A 23,514-nucleotide genomic window follows, 5' to 3' on the forward strand; every position below is an offset into this window, starting at 1 on the left:
TGTTTGATAGCTACACTTTCCATGGGCACTGCAGGGTGCTGACAGGCAGGACATTCAGTTGATAAGCACAGCTTTTGAAGTTTGGATCATCTTGGAAAAGTTGGTTGAAGGTGAGATGATGTCAGGGCAGAAACTCAGTGTCAGGTTGTAATTGAATCTTAAAGCCCTCAGACAGAATTCCTGTTTGTGAAACGTGAAAATGGTGGAAGAAACTCGATACTTTTATTGATTAGCACTGATTAGCAGTTGTAAAAAAGAGAAATGAAGCTGGTTTTGCTCAAACATGCCAGGAACATGGTGATGTGAACATCTTGGGATACACACACACTGCATTATTGTGAATGGGTGATATTCAGCAGCTGTTTAATGGACCATCCAGTAGCTGAATGTGTTCAGGTGGCAGGATGACGATGTCAAAGCTGGGCTTTCTGGGAACCTGGAGGATTCACACTGCCACTTTGAGCTTTTTCCTTTCCCATAATGCAGTGGGGCAGAGGAGCAGACATTAGAGGCCTTCCCATGATCCTCCTGGCCTGGCCCGCAGAAGGATGGCCACCCCCACTGCCTGCTGGGATTTATGCAACGTCTTTTTACACCTTTTATTTGTACTGAGAGAAAACGCCAAAAAAAAAAAAAAAAAAAACAGACCTATTTTTTACAAGAAAAAAAAAAAGGTTCTGTGTTGGTGTTTTTTTTGTTTGTTTTTTTTGTTGAAAAGGGGCGTGGTCACGTGTGACGTCGTGCTGTGAATTGTGCTCCTGCCTTGTCGATACTGATCTCCGTTTGTGTTTTTCTTTTTATTTAAATGGATGTTTCCAGAATCTTCTTTGAGGTTTGCCGTCTAATCCCAAACGTTTTTTTTTTATCAATTCAGTATTTTGTTTCCTAACAATTTAAGGTTGAATTGAAGTTTTGCATGTGTTCATTGACGAATTTGGATTTATTGTTCTAGAGAGGGTCTTGTTTCAGGTTCAAGACTTCAGTATGTTTAATGCACATGAGATTATGTAAATTAAAAAAATATGATTATTAATTATTGATTTCAATTTCTTACAGCTTGTGCTTTGGACAAAATATGTAAGACATTGATAAGTTAGAAAGAAAGAAAACAGTTCAGTGCAGCATCTATGAATAAATGAACTGATTCGCTGTTCTAATAAAATCTTGATGAAAATGCTCTCGTTCTTTTGTTATTTTTGGGCTGAATGGAAGTGCATCTTACGTGAGCCAGACAACGCTGAATCAATCCAACACCAGGATAATGCTGCGGCACCATCCTGGCACCAAGCCAACATTAAAATATCAAACCATTCTGCTAAAATTTCAGCATTTCCACTGACGTTACAGCGATATTTTCAGGGTTTTGTGAATTTCAGCAGAAGGCTGATGATTGGTGAAGCCATCCTGACCTCACAGTACATAAGAGCGGAAACAGTCATACGCTGATACACAGATTTAACATGACGGTGCAGCCGACATTATGACACGCGGCTGAACTGTGTTGTATTTTTGTAAAAATATGTGGAAGGAGATGCTGCTCCCTGTAACTCAGTTTTGGAAATAACATCAAACATCTGGGTAACAGCAAAATACTTACTAACAAGTTGTTTCTACCACCGAGTATGTACCCTCTGATGGCCGTTCATAGAAATAACATACAAATATTATTTCACACTGCGATGCGAAAGGAAAGGTCTGTTGGCTCCCTCTTGTGGACACACATAGGAATAGCATCAAAATATTTATTTTTCCACCTCCAAGTTTGTGAAGGCAGCCCAGACACTAACCATTGCTCCCCCTGGTGGCCGTTCACATGAATAACATGAAGCAGTGGTCTTCAGGACATAAACTCGCAGAAATGGAATACACTGGGAATAAACTGAAATAAAATACACCATCAAGACACTATGGCACTCACCGACCGTGGCTCCCTCTTGTGGACACATAAGAATAGCATCTAAATATTATTTTTTCTAAATAGAGTATTTTAACTTAAATAAAAAATGCTATCAAGACACTGTTTATCGAGTAACTAAGTTACTTCCGTACTTACAAAAGTCTGTTGGCTCCCTCTTTGACACGTATAGGAATAGCATTAACGTATTTATTTTTGTACCTTCTTGTTCGTGAAGGCAGCCAGCACTCCCTCTGGTAGCCGTTCATTGAAGTAACATAAATATAATGTATTACACTATGTGATGCTAAGGGAAAACTCTGTTTTCACACATAGGAATAGCATCAAAATATGTATTTTTCCACCTCCAAGTTTGTGAAGGCAGCCCAGATACTCACCATTGCTCCCCCTGGTGGCCGTTCACATGAATAACATGAAGCAGTGGTCTTCAGGACATAAACTCACAGAAATGGAATACACTGGGAATAAACTGAAATAAAATACACCATCAAGACACTATGGCACTCACCGACCGTGGCTCCCTCTTGTGGACACACATAAGAATAGCATCTAAATATTTTTTTTTCTAAATAGAGTATTTTAACTTAAATAAAATACGCTATCATACCGACCGTGGCTCCCTCTTGTGGACACACATAGGCCTAGCTACTAAATCTTTATTTTTCTTCCTCCGAGTTTGTAAAGCCAGCCAGAAATGAACCAGAGTGCAACAGTGCATAAGGGGAAAGTCTTGTGGACACACATAGGAATAGCATCAAAATATATATATTTCTATATTCTGTATCAGAATCAGAATCAGAATCAGAATCACTTTATTCGCCATGTAGTTTTTACGTACAAGGAATTTGCTGTGGTATGTGGGTGCATGCAGACAACATAAATAATACCAAAAAAAATATTAACATAGATATAAAAGAAGGTGGAATGTGATGTAGGATATAAATAAAAAATAAAAATAAAAATAAATATTTACAATACAACATGATGCTGAAGCAGGGTGTGAGAAGTATTATTAAAGTGCAAGATATAAAATATAAAGTCTATGGGGGCGGGATAAGAGTCTGTGACAATGGGGGGTCCCGGGCCTGGTTGACATTAATCACAGGGAGACAGTGCGTTGATGTAACGTGTCTGTAACGGTTGTAATGGTTCTGTGACAGTGAGGGGTCCCCCGGGCCTTGTTGATGAGGCCAGCTGCAGATGAGAAGAAGCTGTTTCTGTGGCGAGAGGTTTTGGTCCTGATGGACCGCAGCCTCCTGCCAGAGGGGAGTGTTTCTAACAGTCTGTGTCCGGGGTGAGAGGGGTCGGCCACAATCCTTCCTGCACGCCTCAGGGTTCTGGAGGCGTACAGGTCCTGAAAAGATGGCAGATTGCAGCCAATCGCTGCAGAGCGGATGATACGCTGCAGCCTGCCCTTGTCCTTGGCAGTGGCAGCAGCATACCAGATGGTGATGGAGGAGGTGAGGATGGACTCAATAATGGCGGTGTAGAAGTGCACCATCATTGTCTTTGGCAGGTTGAACTTCTTCAACTGCCGCAGGAAGAACATCCTCTGCTGGGCTTTTTTGGTGAGGGAGCTGATGTTCAGCTCCCACTTGAGGTCCTGGGAGAAGATGGTTCCCAGAAAGCGGCATGACTCCACAATGTTGACAGGGGAGTCTCTCAAGGTGATGGGGGCGGGTGGGGCTGGGTTCTTTCTGAAGTCTACAACCATCTCCACTGGCTTCACAGCGTTGTTCTGACTGCACCAGGTCACCAGATGGTCAATCTCCCACCTGTAGGCGGACTCATCCCCACCAGAGATGAGTCCAATAAGGGTGGTGTCATCCGCAAACTTCAGGAGCTTGACAGATTGGTGACTGGAAGTGCAGCTGTTGGTATACACATACACTGAATTATATAAATACAAATACTTGTTATAACTGGATGTGGACGTGGGCATTAAAGATTTACTGAAACTGTTCTTCTTGCATATCATTTTATTGAGTAATTACAGCACAATTCAAAACTTTCAAGGCTGAAGTTGAATGCAAAATGTAATTCCAAAGCACATACAACTATCTTAAAAAGAAACTAAAATAATGTGCAAACCCTGCCCATCCACTGCGTTTCATAAAAGAAAATCAGTGTCTGAAGTGCACAGCTCATTTTGGAGACTGCCCTCTGATAATTGTGAAGGAAGACATTGAAAGGCACAAAGAGGCACACCTGTAAGTTATTACACCTTCAACCCATTAATGAGGCCATCCGATTGGATGGAACTAGAAATCCCCTGTTAAAATCAGAAAAGCGTCCACAAAGTATCTTCCCTATCTTAGGCTATAGGTTGATGGTCTGATCTGTCTATTGTCTCACCCTCAGAAGCATTAAGACCCCACTGTGTTGACAGGTTAGCACTTCATCACCCCCAGAAGCTGCAGTATGGTACTGCATGGTCAGTAGTGTAGTGGTTAAGGCACCCCACTTGTGAACAATAGGTCGCAGGTTCGATTCCCGGCTTTATTAGTATAAGGTAATTAACCTTGTTGTGCTTGTCTATGTATCCTGCTGTATAATTGGATATAAAACACATACAATGTGTAAGATAATGTGAATGTGAATATGAAAAGCTAAGTTTGTTTGTCTGTGAAAGTCCATTTGTGAATTGTGTAGTTTATGAACTCATTAAGGCCAGTGCAGCACTACAGTTGCCGTGGCGTAATGGTATGGTTGCGGTCTCCGGACCACAAGGTCGAGGGTTCGAGTCCACCCTCATCCCATCACTTATGTCTCCGTTAGCTCATTAACTTCTGTCAACGACATCAGACACAGAAACGTTACAGTGTAAAGGTACGGTTTCTGGGCCAAGAGATATCGGGTCAAAACCCTGTTCTCCTTTACTTCTCTTGTATTTCTGTGGTCTCATCTTCTTCAGTCCACTGAAGAGCAGACGAAAGCACTATGACGGAGGTGGCGCAAAGGTAAAGTCTCCGTCTGCAGACGCCAGGGGTGTGGGTTCGAATCTCACTTTGTCTTTATTTCTCTTGTGTTTCCATCAGCTCATCATCTCCTGTCTCCTCACCGCAGCTACAGCAAGCCCGCCGTAGTGTAGCGGTATCGTCGTCGACTCCCGACCAAGAGATCGAGGGTTTAAATCCCGCTGTTCGTCTTTACCTCTCTTCCCTTCTCTAGCATTGCTTATGAAGGCGTTAAAGCTACCCCCACAGTGTCAGCGTGGCAGTGGCTCAATGGGAGAATCGTGGTCTCCGGACCACACGGTCGAGGGTTCGAACCCCACTCTTTCTTTCTCTTGTGTTTCCATCAGCTCATCATCTTGAGTGTGAACGACATCGGCCGAAACGTTAAGGCAGCCGTGGCGTCGTGGTGATGACGTCGTCTCTGGAACGAGAGAACGCGGGTTCAAACCCGTCCCTCGCCTTTACTTCTCTTGCGCTTCTGTGGTCTCATCTTCTTCAGTCCACTACAGAGGGGCCCGGAGCGCTGACGGGACGTTGGCACAAAGGTAACATCCTCGCCCGGAGACCCACAGGTGCAGGGTTCAAACCCCTCTCACTGTCTTTATTTCACTTACATTTCTGGACATTTAATCTTCTGTCCTCTGCTGCACTGACCAAAACTCCAGTCATCACGGTGGCGTGATACTAGAGTCATGGGCTCAGAACGTTGAGATAGAAGGTTTGAATCCCAGTCTCGCAGTTAGATTTTCCATTTCTGAGGTATCACCTTATTGACTTCACTGCAGGAAAGAAGGGGAGCAAAAGCAGAAGTCAATGTGGTGTGGAGGGATGACTCTTGCCTTGCAACAGCAAGGCCCCGGGTTCAAACCCCACGCTCTCCTTTCAATTTGCACAGCTTTTGTCCATTGAGCGGTTTAAGTACTTCGAAAAATCAAGCGCAAATGCGAAGGACACCGTGGCGTAAGAGATAAGACCGCACCTCGGGAGGTAGAGGTTGCTGGTTCGAATCCCCGAGCGCCGCACCTGAGCAACGTTGGTGGTCCCCAAGGGTGGGGGAGAGACGGTTCCGAAGGGCGAGACAAGGCGGTCCCCAAGGGCGGGGGAGAGATGGTCCCCAAGGGTGGGGGAGAGATGGTTCCGAAGGGCGAGACAAGGTGGTCCCCAAGGGTGGGGGAGTTGTGTGGCTGTGGAGTGAATGAAGGGGAAGTGGCGTGACCAGCCCCCCCGAAAACTCAGAGAAGACACTGTGGGGGTTATATTGTTTTTTTTGGCGCTTTGAAGTGGGCGGTAAGTAAAAAAAAAAATGAAAATTGGTCCAGGTCCCCCCCCTCCATTAGTGCATTACTACAGACAGTCCCCCAGACTCCTACACAATCAAACGAGTTTGATTGCTTAAAGGTAGAAGTATGTAAGACTGTCTGTAGTAATGCACTAATCTACACCAAATGTGGTGCATAAGAGCAAAAAAGAAAAAAATAGATACTCACCCGGCTCCTCCACCCACACGGTCAGCTCCTCCACCCACAGTGCTGCCCTGATGCATACGCCTTGGTGCTGGGCAGCATACCTATGAATCGGATTTCAGGCCCGGGGACTGGCACACCCACTGGCCTGAGTGTCAGATGTCTTAGGACTCAGCTCTAGCATATGAGAAACACAGAGGTCTTAGGATGGCACTGATTGCAGAGGTCTTGGTACATGGATCCACCCATAGCAGATTCCAGACGGTCTTACGACTTGTTGCAGCCGGTGGCTGCACTGTCAGAGGGCGTAAGACTTGTATCTGCGAGTGGATCCAGGGGTCTTGGGACCTGTAGCAGGCCTAGTCCATATGACATGGATTCTGATGCTAGATATTCTAAGTCTTGGGACATGCACCAGTCCAGTGTCAGGACACCGAGGCCCTGGCACCTGAGTCCGAGACATAAAATATACATACCCCAGTGCCTGGGACACTGTCGCACTTCAGAACGTACACACTGGGTTTCTGCACAGGTAAGCCGGGCCGCTTGTGGGGCTGCAGACAAGCTGGGATGAAAAAAAAAAGTGGAAACATTTAAAATCACCAACAGTTCTTGCATATGAGCATAAAGTATGCAAATGAAAATATAGATATTAGCAACATATTTTAATCCATCAATCATGTCCCCTGTGCCAAAGAAGACCAACCCAAAGAATCCTAATGACTTTCATCCTGTGACATGAACATCTGTTATTAACCTCTAAATGCAGTCTGCCCAAACTAATAGCATACTTTGACGATGCATATTGCACTGGATGGTCCAAATGAAAAGGATCCCAATATGGAAAATTCACTGCATAGCAAAAACACAAGAACAAAACAATTCGGGTCCACAAAGACATAGGTGATAAGTGCTACCAACATAAACATCTGATAAAGCCGATAGAACATTCAACAACTATTAAGAATAAACAAAGCTTATAAGCAATAAAGCAATCCCCAACACACTCTATAAAGGGTTCAACTGCCAGTTCTATAAAACGGGAAAACAAAAGATTAATACGATTTACTATGACGTCTGATTGATTTAAAAATACGTGCATGGCTAATACACAATAGGCAAATACACAGTTTAACCAAAAACAGCGACCAGGTCAGTTACATTATGGTAGCCTTTGATGAATCAACAGAATACAAACCAGAAAGAGCAACCAGAAGTATCATGAAAACAGAGGTGTCAGGATCAACGACAACTCAATCGCTAAACACGATAGAAACAGAAAAACGTTGCTAGGGTAACTTACTACAGCTTAGTTTACATTGACCATGATAAGCAAACACATCGTTCCTTCGCCGAAACTTCATTCATATTTTTAATATTTAAAAACGCATACTCCTCGTGTTTCCCAAAAAGCAATTAAATAACAGTTATCTCGGCTACATTGCAAGCAAAAATAATAACACTTACTGTCCGTGGAGACGAGAATCCTTGCCAAACACATGTCAGCATGTCACAAGGTAAACATTTCGCGTGACGCAAACGGAAGCAGGATGTGTTGCTTAAAATGCGTCCCACCTGCCCCACAGATGCGAAATACAGTTCCGAACAGAAAAATGGTTCGACATCCCAGGAAATGTGTTCTCCAACCCAACTCTCATATAAAACGCTCAGTGCCACAGTTCTTGACAAAATATTATCCAGAAAATATGTATGACTGGATTGGGAATAACTATGAAATCTACTTTTTTTAAAAATATATTTCTATTGATATTTTTTCACTTTTTGGACAATAGTCTTGTACTTTGCTGGCTTTCCGCTGAAACAGAATTTTTCATCAGAAATGACAGAAAGATTTTCAATTATTTTTTGTTGATACAAATAAAGAATATAAATAAATATCCAATAATGTGGAGTAGGTTTCCCGTTTTGCTCGTTTTATGTATATAATGCTTTTAGCAGACCTTTTGCTGCGCAGGACAAATATTTCCCACCCTGATCATTTTGACATTCATACTGAAAACATACAAATACTTGTCGTCACACATTGTGATTAGTTTCTCTATTTTCGGCCAAAAATGATTCACAAAAGAATCTGACATCGGACTACAAAAACCGGGGCAGCAGTGTGGCGAAATCCAAAACGCGATGACGTACGCGCCTAAACAGTCCAATCAAGCTGCAGGCCACCAAGCACGTCATACACAATAGCCTCAGTTGGTCAATGGGGGTTTTTTTCTTTCTTTCTGTGGCCGTTGTTGTGGACGGCGCAACATAGATTTCTTTTCTTTTTTTTCATTTCATTCGTTTTCAAGAGCATACTATATCAAATCGGCCAAAATGCTCTACTTGGAGGACTACCTCGAGAGTGAGTACGACGCTGCTGGCAATATCTGCGATAGTTTGGGGACGTTAAATGCATGCAGTTTCACGGTTGAGGTTTTTTCTGGTTTGTGCTGGTAGCTAGCATGCTAATCTTCCCGTTTCCCCCATTTTTTCTCATCTGCCAGTGATCGAGCAGCTGCCTATGGATCTTCGCGACCGGTTTACGGAAATGAGGGAGATGGACCTGCAAGTTCAGAGTGCGCATTAAGACCGCGTGCCCGCGGCAGTAACGTATATGATGTCCCAACTGTCATAAATGTCAATAAGCCTGCAGGGTAGTCCAAAAGGAAGGCGAGGAATGAGTGGGCACAACAAAGCACCAAGAGACTGCTATAATACAATATCAAATAGCTTACGAGCTAAAGTACACATTTGTTTGATAGATAAAAACCTGAGTTGTGAAGAAGTGATTTGATAAATATTTAGAAATGTTTCTCCGAGTTCATATTGCAAGCTCATATCTAAGACGCGAATACCGTTCGGCGGTTATAATCAATGTCTCATCTGCGAACTGGCGGTGCGGCCATTTAACCGCACGTCTCTCTATCCATGCATGTCCCCGTTTCATAATTTCATCGTGCCCGTTGTAGAAGGCTCATGGTTACTATTCACTTAGATGCCATGGATCAGCTGGAGCAAGGGGTGAACGAGTTCTTCATCAACGCCAAAAAGAACAAGCCGGAGTGGAGGGAGGAACAGTTGGAGGTGATTAAAAAGGTAAGCGTCACCTGGCCAGCAACTGCATGTGTTGGATAGATTGGCTATCCCCTACATTAAATGAATAAAGATTCTTGTGCGGTACTATTCACCTATTGTTGCAAATCTCGGGAACCGCTTGACATGGTTTTTCCGGTTTTTGTTTTCAGGACTATTATAAAGCCTTGGAGGATGCAGATGAGAAGGTTCAATTGGCCAGTCAGATTTATGACTTGGTAAGTCTTAGAATGATTTACACGCACACACACGTCTGAGAAAGGACAGAGGAAGAACCATCCAAACAAAATTGGAGCCTTTTTCGCTTTGAGCTCCTTTTAGCTCAGAACTCATCTGTGCAGAGACATTATTGACACACAGAAACAGTTACAGTTGTAAGCTTCACAGAAAATCCATGGTAGTCACATATGCAGGGAGTTTCATAGAAAACTGAGTTACAAGGCTGATGATGTTCTAGAAGTAAATAATGCATCGGACTGCAGTCCCCAGTGACGTACCACGAAGGCGGATTTTCTAAATCACTGGAGTATTTAATGCTGAACAGCCGTCTCCAGCAGCAACGTCAGCTCAGGTGTTTAACGTGGGGGTGTGCCTCTGTGCCTCTGCACAGGTGGACAGGCACCTGCGGAAGCTGGATCAGGAGCTGGCCCGCTTTAAGATGGAACTGGAGGCCGACCATGCAGGCATCACGGAGGTCCTGGAGAGACGTGAGCTGCTGCGTGTCTCCTGCACCCTTTCTGCTGCGAGAACGTTTCTGGAACGTTAGCGTAACGTTTGTGTAACGTTGCTCTTGCGCTGTGTCCCCCCCCCCCCCCCCTTCAGGCTCCCTGGAGATGGACAGCCCCTCCCAGCCTGTGAATAACCACCACGCCCACTCGCACCCCGCTGTGGAAAGTAAGAAGTGCCGGTTCAGCGCAGGGATACGTGTGAGTGAAGAGTCTCGTGGGCGTGGAGCCCAGGTCTGTAACAGGCTGTGCTCTGTCTGTCTGTCTGTCTGTCAGAGAGGAAGTACACCATGCCCGTTCACCACACCACCGAACACGTCCCCGAGAAGAAGTTCAAATCTGAGGCCCTGCTGTCCACACTCACGTCTGACACCCACAAAGAGAACAGCACAGGTAAGATAACTCCGCAGGTCGAATAGCACAGGTATGAGCTCTTAGTCACATCTTCATATATGAATTTACTCGAGAATTAACTTCTCTCTGTGTGTGTGTGTGTGTGTGTGTGTGTGTGTGTGTGTGTGTGTGTGTGTGTGTGTGTGTGTATATTCTGCATATCCAGGCTGTAGGAATGGCAGCCTGTCCTCTCCCAGCAGTGTGTACAGTGTGAACTCCGCCCAGTCCCTCTCCTCCAATAACCTGAGCCCCCTGCTCGCAGGGGCGGGCTCGGGGGCGGGGGCTATCACCATGGCAGCAGCACAGGCCGTGCAGGCCACAGCCCAGGTCAGTAGGCCTGAAATGAGCATTACCTTCCCTGGGTTTGACCCAGATCTCTGAACGCTGCTCTGTGATTGGTGGAGATGTCTGAACGCTGCTGTATAATTGGTGGAGATGTCTGGACGCTGCTGTGTGATTGGTGGAGATGTCTGAATGCTGCTGTATAATTGGTGGAGATGTCTGAATGCTGCTCTGTGATTGGTGGAGATGTCTGAATGCTGCTCTGTGATTGGTGGAGATGACTGAACGCTGCTGTGTGATTGGTGGAGATGTCTGAACGCTGCTGTGTGATTGGTGGAGATGTCTGAACGCTGCTGTGTGATTGGTGGAGATGTCCGAATGCTGCTCTGTGATTGGCGTTTTCTCCCTGCTGTGTCAGATGAAGGAGGGCAGGAGGACCTCCAGCCTGAAGGCCAGTTACGAGGCCGTCAAGAACAACGACTTCCAGCTGGCCCGCGACTTCCCCCTGTCCCGCGAGACGGGCAGCGGCTCCTCCTGCTCCGCCCTGGCCTCCACCCTCACGCAGACCCTCACCCCGTCCTCCTCCTCCTCCTCCTCTTCCTCCTCCGCCTCCTCCTCTGAGCCCCGCGCTGGCCGCAAGACCAAGTAAGACGGCTTCCGGAAACTTCCGCCAGCTGCTTGTTTTCCAGCTGAATTCTGTGAGTCTCTTCAACGTGTTTCCTCTCTTTGGTTTCCAGAAGCAACACAAAGTCCTCGGCCAATCACCAGTCCTGTAGCTCTTCCTCCTCCTCGTCCCTCTCGTCCTGCTCCTCTTCCTCGGCTCTGGCCCAGGAGCTGGCCCAGCAGGCCGCGGTCCTGCCACCCGAGTCTGAAGCCAACAGCCAGGAGTGGGCCTACGACCCCAACGAGCCCCGCTACTGCATCTGCAACCAGGTCTGTCCCACAGCGCACCTCCCCCTGTACCCCTGTACCACAGCGCACCTCCCCCTGTCCCCCTGTCCCACAGCGCACCGCCCCCTGTACCACAGCGCACCGCCCCCTGTACCACAGCGCACCTCCCCCTGTACCACAGCGCACCGCCCCCTGTACCACAGCGCACCTCCCCCTGTACCACAGCGCACCTCCCCGTCCCCCTGTACCACAGCGCACCTCCCCCTGTACCACAGCGCACCTCCCCCTGTCCCCCTGTACCACAGCGCACCTCCACCTGTCCCCCTGTACCACAGCACACCTCCCCCTGTCCCACAGCGCACCTCCCCCTGTACCACAGCGCACCTCCCCCTGTACCAGGCACATGTCGCACATGGATGTCTCTTAACGAGGTGTACAATGCACCATATCCCGGGGACACTGAGACATAGAGACACACACACACACAAACATGTACACACACGCACAAACATGTAAGCACACACACACACACACACACACACACTTCCTTTAACCAGGTTCTTGGCTTACAGTTTTATTCTGAATATGGTAATGAAAGAATCTGTGTGATTGCAGGTGTCGTACGGAGAGATGGTGGGGTGTGACAATCAGGACGTGAGTACCTTTGTTCAGCTCCAGCTGCTCCTTGCTGGGAGGTCAGAGTTTAGATCCTCCATCTTGATTGTCCGTCACACTGATGCAGTATACCAGCTGGACAAAGGGGGGCGCTCTCCCTCAGCACTGACATGTCTGGAACGCACTGAGCTGCCGGGGGCAGGAGCAGAATGAGCCTCCTCTGTGGTAGATCAGCATTGTTTAAAGCTGAATCTAATGTAATGGGACACTTCACACAGAAATGTAGCAGAACGTTGGATGTGTTCAAATCAAAAGCATCAGTGAAACCTCCATTATCACATGGTTAGTACTGTGCTGAAGAAAACTGCAGGCGTCCCAGCTGACCTGTGTTTGTTTCTGTGTATATGTGTGTGTGTGTACATGTCTGTGTATATGTGTGTGTGTGTGTGTGTGTACATGTTTGTGTATGTATGTGTGTGTGTGTGTGTGTACGTACATGTTTGTGTATGTGTATGTGTGTGTGTGTGTGTTTGTTTGTTTCGGCAGTGCCCCATCGAGTGGTTCCACTACGGCTGTGTGGGATTGGCTGAAGCTCCGAAGGGGAAGTGGTTCTGTCCTCAGTGCTCTGCTGCCATGAAGAGGAGAGGAGGCCGCCACAAATAGAGCCCTGTGCCCACGGCAACAGAGGCCTCCCCCCCCACACACACACACACACACACACACACTCACACACACACACAACACGCACGCAGGCACACACACACTCACACACAACACGCACACACACACACACTCACACACAACACGCACACACACACACACTCACACACAACACGCACACACACACTCTCACACACACTCACACACACACACACACACACACACACACTATATATAGACACACACACACGCACACACACACACACACACACGCTCAAGGACTCACCCAGAAGGACCAGTCAGCTGCAGCCATTCCAGTTCCTCCTCCTCACACAGGCTTGTCTGAAGTCAGTGAGCCTGACTCGGCCCAACATGGCCGACATTCCACAGTCTCCCCCTGACCGCGGGGCCTGACTCCGCCTGTTCTGGGGTTCTTTTTCATCACCAGGAAAGGGTGTGCTCAACCATGCGAACACAACATTGAAGGCAGATGGAAGTGAATTTAGGCTGAATTTGAATCTCAGGTGTGATGTGTGATAGTTTAGGATAGTCTCCTGCGAACCCCATTGGCCCTGGGGCTGCTTTGGAAGGAGTGCTGGGAGATGGGGTTCTGTCGTATGCTGAAATCGGGCCGGTGAACACTCACACCCACACTCCCACTCCCTTCAGCAATGGGCTGGCCAGTTTGTTCTAGATAAAATGTGAAATGTCTCGAGATGATGTGTAAACCAATAAAGAACTTCCTTTGATAAATCATTGAACATTCCGTCTTTGTTACCATTTCCTGTCCGATTGCTGCCACTGCCCTCAGCTCCACACAGGACTAGCATGTGTGTGCTGGTCACTTAATAGCCTACTGGCTGGGCTCACACACACACACTCTCACACACAAACTATGACTCAAGATGATTTTGGGCGGCAAGATAATCTCACAGCCCCTTAGAGCACATTTGTTTGAGGGACCCTCGGGTCAGGGCCCTGGGGAACGCCCACAAACACACAAACTGCTCACACACGCGCAGATTGTTGCCTTGAGCCAGCGTTCCCACACGGGCATGTGCACTCCGTGGAGATGCTCTGTACAGCACAAGTGTGGAAACCAGGTCACAACAGACCTGAATAGCAAGGGCACTGCATGACATCACCATACCAAATGTGAAGGTGTGCCACTTATTCCAGTCGTATATAACGCAGACTGAAGACTCATCTCTTCAGGCTGCGCCTTTCCCTCCCTACCTCACCACCATGATTAGCCTTGTATATGCCATAGACTGTAATGGCACTTATATATAGTTATACGTAGATATTGTTGTCTTTTGTATTAGCTGTTGTATTGTTGTACTCATGGTATTCTAGCTACCAACCGTGGTATGCTAGTTTGGAAGTAAATGTATTCTTCAAGGGTTCCGATTGTATCTGTATGGTTACACTCGGACTCGGAACTGTACTGTCCTCTAGGATCCTCTTCGCACTTGTCCCTGTGTTCGATCTGCACTTCATTGTACGTCGCTCTGGATAAGAGCGTCTGCTAAATGCCTTGTAATGTAATGTAATGTAAGAAATTGCTGCATGTGAAAAGCAACCTCTGCGTGAGAAAAGTAACGAAAACCTTTTCATTACATATGCATATTTTAATTGTTTGAACCAAAATTGATTATTCCCTGTAATCTCATTTATTGTTTGGGTAATAAGCGTCTTAATGCGGATTGGGTACAATACCCGGATCCGAGTAGAACGCGAAACGTCCTCCCACGTGATGTTGACGTCAAGCAGCTGGTTTGGAGAGGAAAACGGATCTTCGGCGGGTTGTTTTTAAAACTTGAAAATAATATGTCGAACACCAAGTCCACTGTGAGAGGAAGAACGATAGTTGGTTATATTCTCCCAAAGGATGTTCCCGAACAAAGAAGTGACGATGAAGATTCAGAAACGGAGGAAGAAGAAGAAAACGAACCAGAATTTTTAGACATGGATGAAATAGATCGTTTATCGTCCGGGGGGCAAATTATCAGCGTTTCACGGCCTAGACGCACGGAAGGTAGGTAGAGGCAAACAAGATTCTTTACAAACTCATTCTTTGCAACTATATTCACACGTATTTATTTTGATAATGTCACTGCTACAGTGCAGTGATACAGGTGCTAAAGGACTGATCGCGATCTCTTTTTAATTTAGTCGAATGGGGTTTAATGGGGTCGTAGAATATTGAAATACTGTAATTTTCAATAGGAATCTGCACGTCCAGTTAGTATCTATATCCATATCTTACGTGTTAGCCATTTCCCGGGATGTAAATGCATAGATAAATGCATTAGGTTAGTCGGAGCGTTGCGTGGCTGTTGATCTCTGTTCCTCTCTGGCTTCTGCCGATTTAGGAGTTATAAAATAGGACCGAGAAGCCTCACACATTTCACAGCTTACAAGTATGCATAATTATGACGAGGGTGCGTTGAGCCTTTTTACAGTTTCGAGAGAAAAGGCACTTTGCACAACACTAGACCAAGGCAGACAGTGGTATATACACTGTAGTATTTATACTTATTTAAAAAAAATAAAACCACAGACTGATCTATTAAGTATGTTAAGAATAGCCTACATACCTTCCACTTCATTTATTTACATATTTATTAGCCATGCTGGGATTTGAACCCAGCAGCTTGTGGAGTTATAAACGCATACCCACAGCTCCACGCTGCCGTTCGGTTGTCCTGCTCACGTCTCTCTCTCCCCCCCCCCCCCCCCCCCCTCTGTCTGCAGTGGTGCTGAATGACCCGCAGTGTGACAGGCAGTGGCGGGTGGAGGGCAGGTTCCCCTACACAGAGCCCTGGTGGGAGGTGACCTGCAGGGTTAATCTGGGACGGAGGAAGCCCAGCCTCCAGGGGGCGCCCTCCTACCGCCTGAGGAGCTGCCCCCTCCCGCAGGAAGCCCGGTCCATCGCGGCCCTCTTCCTGAACGCGTGCGGGACCTCGCCCGACCACGTCACGAAACTCATGCAGTGGTTGCCACGGGAACGGGCGGTGAGCCTCGTGGACCTGTTGGAGACGCTGAGCGAGTTTGCAGAGGGAGACGAAGAGCGCAAAGCCGCGGCCAAACAGATCAAAGACTCTGTCCTTAACTCGGGTAAGCCACGCACGGGCGATGTGGTGTGTTACTTGTGTTGTGTTCCTCATGATGGTGTGTTCTTTGTGTTTGTGTTGTGTTCCTCATGATGGTGTGTTATTTGTGTTGTGTTCCTGACGATGGTGTTATTTGTGTTCCTCATGATGGTGTGTTATTTGTGTTGTGTTCCTCATGATGGTGTGTTATTTGTGTTGTGTTCCTGACGATGGTGTTATTTGTGTTCCTCATGATGGTGTGTTATTTGTGTTGTGTTCCTCATGATGGTGTGTTTGTGTTGTGTTCCTCATGATGGTGTGTTATTTGTGTTTGATGTATTCCTGACGATGTTATCCCTGGTTATGGGTATGCACTTTGCACTTTGTTGTACGTCGCTCTGGATAAGAGCGTCTGCCAAATGCCATTAATGTAATGTAATGTAATGTAATAATGTGGTGTGTCATTTGTGTTCTCAGACGCAGGGAGGTGCGTGCAGGCAGCTGCAGCGTATCCACAGGTGATGTTCTACCTGCCCACGCTGTTGCCACGGCAATTCTGCGGGCTCGTTCAGAAGGGGGGGTCCAAGCTGGCCAAACTGGAAGAACTGATCAAAACAGATGTGTGGAAGCTGGGGTTTAAGAGTGTGAGTACGCATGACTGAACACTTCACGAGCCCTACCTTCACCTTTCACCTGACACCATGACCTCTTTCCAATGGCTTATTCTTCCTCCTGAGTTTCACCTGAGTCTGTGTGACAGGTGATGCTGAGCTGTCCTCTCCTATTGGCTGCAGCTGCTGCAGGAGGAGGTGGGGCTGTTGAGGTGTGAGGCGGGGCTGGAGGCACTGAAGGCCTGTGGGCTCTGGGGGTGGATCCCGGACCTGCAGCAGCACAGCCTGCAGGTGTACCAGCAGCTGAAGGAGCACCGGAGGACCGGCAGCACCTACATGGAGATGCAGGAGCTGCATAAGGTGTCAGGGCTGGAGTACGAGCCAGAGACCTGGGAGGCGGTGGGCTTCCTCAGGGCCCAGGGCGTGGTGGTGCAGGAGAAGAGGTTTGTGGCGCTGGCGGAGTACCACGGCTACGAGACGGGCATCGCCGAGAGCTTGCGGCACCTGGTGGACGGAGAGCAGTGGTGCCTGCAGCTGGACGTGAGGGAGGTGCTCCGGGCCGGGCTGGGGGGCGCAGCCGGGCTGGGGGGCGGGGCCGGGCTGGGGGGCGGGGCCGGGCTGGGGGGCGGGGCCGGGCTGGGGGGCGGGGCCAGGCTGGGGGGCGAGCGTGAGCTGGACCTGGACCAGGTGCGCGCGGCGGAGATGATCTGTGCCAACGCGCTGACGGCGATCAGCGGGAAGGGCGGCTGTGGCAAGACCACGGTGGTGAGTCTGGTGTTCGGGGCGGCCCTGGAGCAGCAGCGCATTCAGGACGACCACGAGGTGAACCAGGCCAGCCATGACTTCCAGAACGACACCGGGGGGTCGCAGAGCTGGGACGTCCCGCTGCCCCCCGCCCAGCCCCCGCCCGTTCCCACAGAGGGCCGTCTCTCCTCAGAGAAAAGGGTTGAGGTGCTGCTCACTGCCCCCACAGGCAGGGCAGCCGCCATACTGACCAAGAGGACCAAGTTCACTGCGTACACCTTACACCAGGTAACAAGCCACTGTGTACACCTTACACCAGCTAACAGGCCACTGCATGCACCTTACACCAGGTAACAGGCCACTGTGTACACCTTACACCAGGTAACAAGCCACTGTGTACACCTTACACCAGGTAACAGGCCACTGTGTACACCTTACACCAGGTAACAGGCCACTGTGTACACCTTACACCAGGTAACAGGCCACTGTGTACACCTTACACCAGGTAACAGGCCACACCAGGAAACAGGCTCGTTCAGAAGGGGGGATCCAAGCTATTGGCCTCAGACTAGTTTATGGATCCCTGTTTCTCTCCTCCCCTCTCCCCCCCCCTCTCTCTCAGGTGATTTGGAGTTTTATGAACTGGAAGAAGGATCAGCAGGGTAAGCTGGATCAGCAGGATGAGCAGGATAAGAGCAGCGCCCTGCAGGAGTGGAAGTTTGCGGCAGTGCGGGCGCTGGTGGTGGACGAGGGCAGCCTGGTCAGCGTGCAGCTCCTGCACTCCGTGCTCCAGATGCTCATAGACCACGCCCGCCTGAGGAAGTTTGTCCTGCTGGGTGAGTGTTCCCCGCGGCGCGGAGACGCCCCGCTGAAATGTCCCGTTGAACGTCGTCATCCCGAGTCGGAGTCTCCGGCACTTCCGGAGATGGCGGCAAACAGCTGAGCAGCGAGTCAAAGCTGAACATCGTGGGGTTTCTTTGGTGCATTACGATAATTACATTGCCCTTTTTAGTTCTGCTCCACCCTGGAAGCGATGGTGCAGGAAGTGACGTCTCATTGGTTGTCTCCCCGTTTCCTGTTTCCGGCCCAGGGGACGTGAGGCAGCTGCCCAGCATCGACCCTGGGAACACTCTGCACGACCTGTTCCACAGCCTGGCCCGAGTGGGCCGGGCCATCGAGATGAGAACCAATCACCGCGCAGAATCACAGCTCATCGTCAGGAACGCCAGCCTGTACGCACTGCTCCAGATGCACACACACACACACACACACACACATATATACACACACACACACACACACACACACACACACAGGCGCACACGCATGCTCACACACACAGGCACACACGCACACGCACATGCACATACACACACACACACACACACTCACACATATATACACACACACGCACACGCACACGCACACACACACACACGTGCACACACGCACGCACACGTGCACACGCACACACACACACGCACACGTGCACACACGCACACACACACGCACACGCGTACACACATGCGCACACGGGCACGCACGCAAACACACACACACGCACGTGCACACATGCACGCACACACACGCACACGCGTACACACATGCGCACACGTGCACACGCGTACACACATGCGCACACACACACACGCACACGCGTACACACATGCGCACATGCGCATACGCGCACGCACGCAAACACACACACACGCGTACACACACATACACATACGTGCAGACAGGCGCACACACATACATACATGTACGTCGCTCTGGGTAAGAGCGTCTGCTAAATGCCCTGTAATGTAATAACATACACACACACATACAGTTTATATTCACCACACTGTGCTGGGTCCAGACCAACAGGACCATACTACTGTGTACTGTCTCACACACATACAGGTAGTGAGACTCCCTCTCCCTCTCCCTCTCCCTCTCTCTCCCTCTTCTCTCTCTCTCAGGATCTCAGAGCGCAACAGCTCTCTGGATTTTGATGCCGTAGTGAAGATGGACGCCTACCCCACCACACCCCCCCCTGAGAAGAGCTTCATCCACGTCATACTGCCTGAGGAGTGCACAGATTACAGTGAGTCTGCCTGAACCCCAATACTCACACACTACCACCCTGAACCCCAATACTCACACACTACCACCCTGAACCCCAATACTCACACACTACCACCCTGAACCCCAATACTCACACACTACCACCCTGAACCCCAATACTCACACTACCACCCTGAACCCCAATATTCACACACTACCACCCTGAACCCCAATACTCACACACTACCACCCTGAACCCCAATACTCACACACTACCACCCTGAACCCCAATACTCACCCTGCACCCCAATATTCACACACATACTCTCCCTAAAAGGAATGTGTTTCTCATAGTCCAATAACTGAAAGCTGCAATAATTTGTACATTTGCCAAAGTATTGTAATACCCTACTTTCCTTTTAATACATTTCAGTTATGTTTTCCATGTGGTTGTTTATGTTCTCCTGAATTGATGGAGGCTGTGGCAGCAAAGGTAAAGATACAGGTCAGAAACTGCACCTGCTCCAGGTGTGAGGAAGGAGGCTAAAGGTCAGAGGTTAAAGCGCACAGGTAGTGCGGTTCTCACAGAGCCACACAGGGAGGGCCGGTTTTGGGCGTGATGGGGGGTGATCTCCTGCTTCTGCTGCTTTTCAGATCTGCAGGACGCTGTCCTGCTGCTCCTAAAATCCGCCCAGGGGCTGAAGGACCACAAGTCTTCCCAATTCATCGCTTTCAAAAGGTACCAAGAGGCTTCCACTGCTTGCTTTCAGAATGCTTTTTAGGGCATGTTAATGTGTGTCCAGACGACACTAAAAGACCTGGTGAAAGTACAAAGTCATTGGTATCGGCGTGTGCTGTATTTTATGGCACTGTGGGTAATATTTAACAAAATGCACATCAACAACCTCACTAGTGTGGTCCAAGCTGCTGAATTCCATCTCTTGTCTTGTGTACGGTATCTTCTGAGTGCCACAGTAAAGATCACTTTTAAGCGTGTTTGAGAAGGGCCTGTAATATGAATGTCTCTGATCTCCTACAGGAAGGAATGCGATCTGATCAACGAGCTTTGCTGTAAGCATTATTCTCAGCACACGACCAGGTAAGAGACGATGTTACAACCGACGCACCTCAGAAACCACCTGATATTTAAAAGAATGAATATAACAAGTCAATGTTCTCAACAATGGGCTTATCCACTGCAAGGCATGATTAACAGATGTGAAACGTGGTTCCTTGTTTGATCCAGTAGGTGGCGGTCTAGCCTCTTCAGTGGGGTCCCCTGCTTTGCAAACTGTACAGGAGTGTTCCAGGATCACCTTTCTCTCTTGTTGTTTTTTTGGGGTCGTCATAGGGACCACAGGAACAGACTGTTGTTTCAGCAGGGAGACAAAGTGTGCTGCACGAAAAATGGCTACGTTACGGACCGAGAGAAAGAGCGGGAACTGCAGAGGACGCTCCAGAACGGCGAGATGGAGGACAAGAAGAAGATGGCAGCGAGGGACCGGCTCTGCAACGGGGAGATTTTCTTCATCACGGGGGTGAGAGCGTCAGTTTTGCAGCATTTTGTTTTGTAAAACCACAATGGATGATGGAGCTTAGCAGCCTCTGAAGGTAAGAGGGACGTAGCGTCTCAGGAAGTGCACTGCAGTTTTTCCTCACAGATGTGTTGGTACACATCGCGTTTCCCATCATGCACCTGGTGTCGGAACAGTCACCTGCTTGGCAAAGCAGTCGTCAGGGTGTCATTTTTTTACTAGATAGAAGCTTGAATCGGTTTGTTACGATGTCAAAAGTGCAAGATCATCATGGCTCGAACCATCTCAAAGTTGAAATTCTTTTTTCATGCTATGTTTTTGCCCTGCTTGTTAACTTGATGTTGTAAGTGATGGAGGAAAAATGGATGTCTTTAATGTAATAAAGAAGAGAATAGGTTTAAGTGTAGGACTGGTACCAGGAGGAGGGGGGAGATTGGGTGACTGGGTTAAACCCTTGTGGACAGGACATGACAGAGGTGACTGGCAGCCGTAAGCGGGACCAGAAGCGCTACCTGACGCTGGATGACCGCGAGGGTCGGGAGCTGACCGTGTGCTTCAGAGAGCTTCAGAGAGAGTGCAGGCCGCGGCATGCCTGGGCCAGGACCATACACACCTTCCAGGTGAGATCGCTCATTCGCCTCTTAACTTACGTCATTCATTTACCTCGGGCGTCCCCCTCGGTCCAGAGTTTGGGCCGGCTCTGCTCTAAGCGCAGTGTTCCACGTCTCAGGGCTCGGAGGCAGAGACCATGGTGTACGTGCTGGGGAAGGCCAACGTCATCCAGTGCTGGAAGCACGTCTACACTGCGGTGACGCGGGGACGGAGGCGGGTCTACGTGGTTTCCACGGCCGCGGACCTACGGGCCACCGTGAGGAATAAGGACAGGCAGCGGCACACGCGTCTGGGGGAGCTGGTGCGGAGGGAGTTCCCCCTGGCTGGGGAAGACCTGAACGGCACCCAGGCCCACGCCCCATGCCAGGGAACACCAGCCCCGAGCCAAGCCCCTACCCAAACCCCGACCCCCAGCCCTGGCCCACCCCTGGCCCCTCACCCCTCCAGCCAGCCACAGAGAGCCTGCACCCCTGCCACACCGACACTACCTGGAAGTTTCCGGAAGGCTGGAGCGGAGCAGGATGCGGAGGACGTGGCCTTCACCGACGCCTACACCTGGTCCCCCATGGGCAGCATCGACGCGTCCTGCGCAGAGGGGGATTGTGGGATGGCCATGGAAGAGGCAGAGGATTCTACCCCCTCTGCCCCCTCAACCCCCTCTGCCCTCTCTACTCCCTCTGCCCCCTCTACTCCCTCTACCCCCTCTACTCCCTCTGCCCCCTCTACTCCCTCTACCCGCCAGCCAGGTTGCCCCCCCTCCCCCTGCGAGGGCACCCCATCCAAACAGCCCCGGGTAAGAACGCACCCACTCTCGCACACACGCCAAACACACCACACCCCCACAGCAAACTCATTAAAGCAAACTCATTAAAGCTTAAGGTCTCGTGGGCGCTAGTGTATGTACTTTTGTGTACGTTACCTTATAATGTATGTAATGTATATTAGGCACATATGAATCCAATAATGTACATTTGTCATATATAATGTATAACAGCACAGTATAATCACGTACAATAGTGCTCGTGCAAAACCTAACATCTCAAACTCCTGGGTCCTGGGTGCTTATCCCTGACCTGTCTATAGAGGGCGCTGTCGCTCCATGCAGATCTGAGTGTGGCGTTAAGATGTTCACACAGCCAGACAGAGTGCACTGAAACAAGAAGAAATGAAGCCTGTAGTCATGTATTAAGAGAGGAGCAAAGCACCTCGGGATGTGTAGTTTGCGCTATGATAAGATCCGAGGGGCTCACCTTCCTGAAGCACTTAATTCTCACACAACAGTAGAGCATGAATGGAATACTGAAGACGTTTCCATGGCGATTAATCAGGCAGCCCGTCGACTGCTCTACAGTAAAATCTAATGGGAAGCAGAGCAGGCAGGAGATGTGCATTTCTTAATCCAATGAACAGAGCCGGGGCTAGGACGCCGCTCCCTACCAGACGAACCCCAGCACGGCTTTGCAGTGTCTAACTGGCAGCAGCATGTGCCCCCCCCTCAGATTCAGCCAACAGACTCTTTACACGCTCAAGCTGTTGCATTCTTCACACTTTGGTCAAAGCTAGAAATGGTCCTTTTCGATGCGTTAACAGGGTGAGCAGTTCTGTGTAAAACAGCCGTAGCTAAGCAGAGGGTTTGGGCTGATTGTGACCCTCCCCCCCTCCTCTCCTCTCCCTGCAGCTGGCGCCGGAGGAGTCACCGGTGGGCTCGGCCCGTCTCGAGAGTCTGTCCCTGGACACCCCCTGCAAGGGCAGGAAGCGGATCTTCCAGGACTGACGGACACAAGCCCCTCCCTCTGCGGGAGGATTCCTGTCTGCCTGGGGAGGCACGGCCCTCCAGATACGGCCTGGACTGGGACCCTGCTGGTCTGGGA

The 23,514-nt window shown here is 49.2% G+C and overlaps 4 protein-coding genes across 12 annotated transcripts in view; 3 read left to right on the forward strand and 1 right to left on the reverse strand.

The window, feature by feature from the left end:
* LOC133119124 (potassium voltage-gated channel subfamily D member 2-like) overlaps window positions 1–1,177 on the forward strand; it is an 83,689-nt gene extending 82,512 nt beyond the window's left edge. For all 4 annotated transcript variants that reach the window (XM_061229551.1, XM_061229549.1, XM_061229550.1 and 1 more), the window contains one exon: window positions 1–1,177. This exon is cut by the window's left edge. The gene's annotated coding sequence lies outside the window, so the exon portion shown is untranslated.
* A 1,577-nt stretch (window positions 1,178–2,754) lies between these two features.
* Window positions 2,755–7,906, reverse strand: LOC133119208 (uncharacterized). Of its 5 annotated transcripts, none has more exons than XM_061229707.1 (4): window positions 7,803–7,906; window positions 6,812–6,900; window positions 6,360–6,439; window positions 2,755–6,056 (listed from the first exon to the last, which is right to left on the reverse strand). In XM_061229707.1, the coding sequence occupies exon 4, from the start codon at window positions 3,891–3,893 to the stop codon at window positions 3,015–3,017; it is 879 nt and encodes a 292-aa protein (XP_061085691.1). In that variant the 5' UTR covers window positions 3,894–6,056; window positions 6,360–6,439; window positions 6,812–6,900; window positions 7,803–7,906; the 3' UTR covers window positions 2,755–3,014. The 5 variants fall into 5 exon arrangements, with proteins under 5 accessions (XP_061085691.1, XP_061085689.1, XP_061085688.1 ...); XM_061229705.1 differs by having other exon boundaries at window positions 6,360–6,512; XM_061229704.1 differs by having other exon boundaries at window positions 2,755–5,651; window positions 5,852–6,056; window positions 6,360–6,900.
* A 639-nt stretch (window positions 7,907–8,545) lies between these two features.
* Window positions 8,546–13,101, forward strand: LOC133119072 (inhibitor of growth protein 3-like). 2 transcript variants are annotated; one of them, XM_061229469.1, is made up of 12 exons: window positions 8,546–8,700; window positions 8,843–8,914; window positions 9,334–9,434; window positions 9,584–9,649; window positions 10,042–10,138; window positions 10,254–10,325; window positions 10,433–10,549; window positions 10,716–10,876; window positions 11,250–11,476; window positions 11,569–11,764; window positions 12,338–12,376; window positions 12,884–13,101. In XM_061229469.1, exons 1-12 carry the CDS (start codon window positions 8,673–8,675, stop codon window positions 12,998–13,000), a joined length of 1,293 nt encoding a protein of 430 aa, XP_061085453.1. In that variant the 5' UTR covers window positions 8,546–8,672; the 3' UTR covers window positions 13,001–13,101. The 2 variants fall into 2 exon arrangements, with proteins under 2 accessions (XP_061085453.1, XP_061085454.1); XM_061229470.1 differs by lacking the exon at window positions 8,546–8,700 and having other exon boundaries at window positions 8,843–8,948.
* A 1,703-nt stretch (window positions 13,102–14,804) lies between these two features.
* On the forward strand, window positions 14,805–23,514 carry helb (helicase (DNA) B). Its single transcript, XM_061229117.1, has 14 exons — window positions 14,805–15,035; window positions 15,755–16,117; window positions 16,570–16,736; window positions 16,887–17,302; window positions 17,357–17,735; window positions 18,070–18,283; window positions 18,538–18,679; window positions 19,412–19,536; window positions 20,151–20,235; window positions 20,536–20,595; window positions 20,848–21,034; window positions 21,496–21,651; window positions 21,762–22,436; window positions 23,322–23,514. The coding sequence occupies exons 1-14, from the start codon at window positions 14,828–14,830 to the stop codon at window positions 23,415–23,417; spliced, it is 3,273 nt and encodes a 1,090-aa protein (XP_061085101.1). The 5' UTR covers window positions 14,805–14,827; the 3' UTR covers window positions 23,418–23,514.

Source organism: Conger conger, chromosome 19, assembly GCF_963514075.1.
Source record: "Conger conger chromosome 19, fConCon1.1, whole genome shotgun sequence".
Taxonomy (NCBI): Eukaryota; Metazoa; Chordata; class Actinopteri; order Anguilliformes; family Congridae; genus Conger; species Conger conger.

Coding starts and splice junctions, on each gene's coding strand:
- LOC133119208 (XM_061229707.1), bottom strand. CDS start 3,893: ATGATATGCAAGAAGAACAGTTTCAGTAAATCTTTAATGCCCACGTCC.
- LOC133119072 (XM_061229469.1), top strand. CDS start 8,673: ATGCTCTACTTGGAGGACTACCTCGAGA. Junction 8,915..9,333: donor GATGGACCTGCAAGTTCAGA/GTGCGCATTAAG, acceptor CTATTCACTTAG/ATGCCATGGATCAGCTGGAG. Junction 11,765..12,337: donor GCTACTGCATCTGCAACCAG/GTCTGTCCCACA, acceptor GTGTGATTGCAG/GTGTCGTACGGAGAGATGGT.
- helb (XM_061229117.1), top strand. CDS start 14,828: ATGTCGAACACCAAGTCCACTGTGAGAGGAAGAACGATAGTTGGTTAT. Junction 20,596..20,847: donor TATTCTCAGCACACGACCAG/GTAAGAGACGAT, acceptor GGGTCGTCATAG/GGACCACAGGAACAGACTGT. Junction 22,437..23,321: donor CCCCATCCAAACAGCCCCGG/GTAAGAACGCAC, acceptor CTCTCCCTGCAG/CTGGCGCCGGAGGAGTCACC.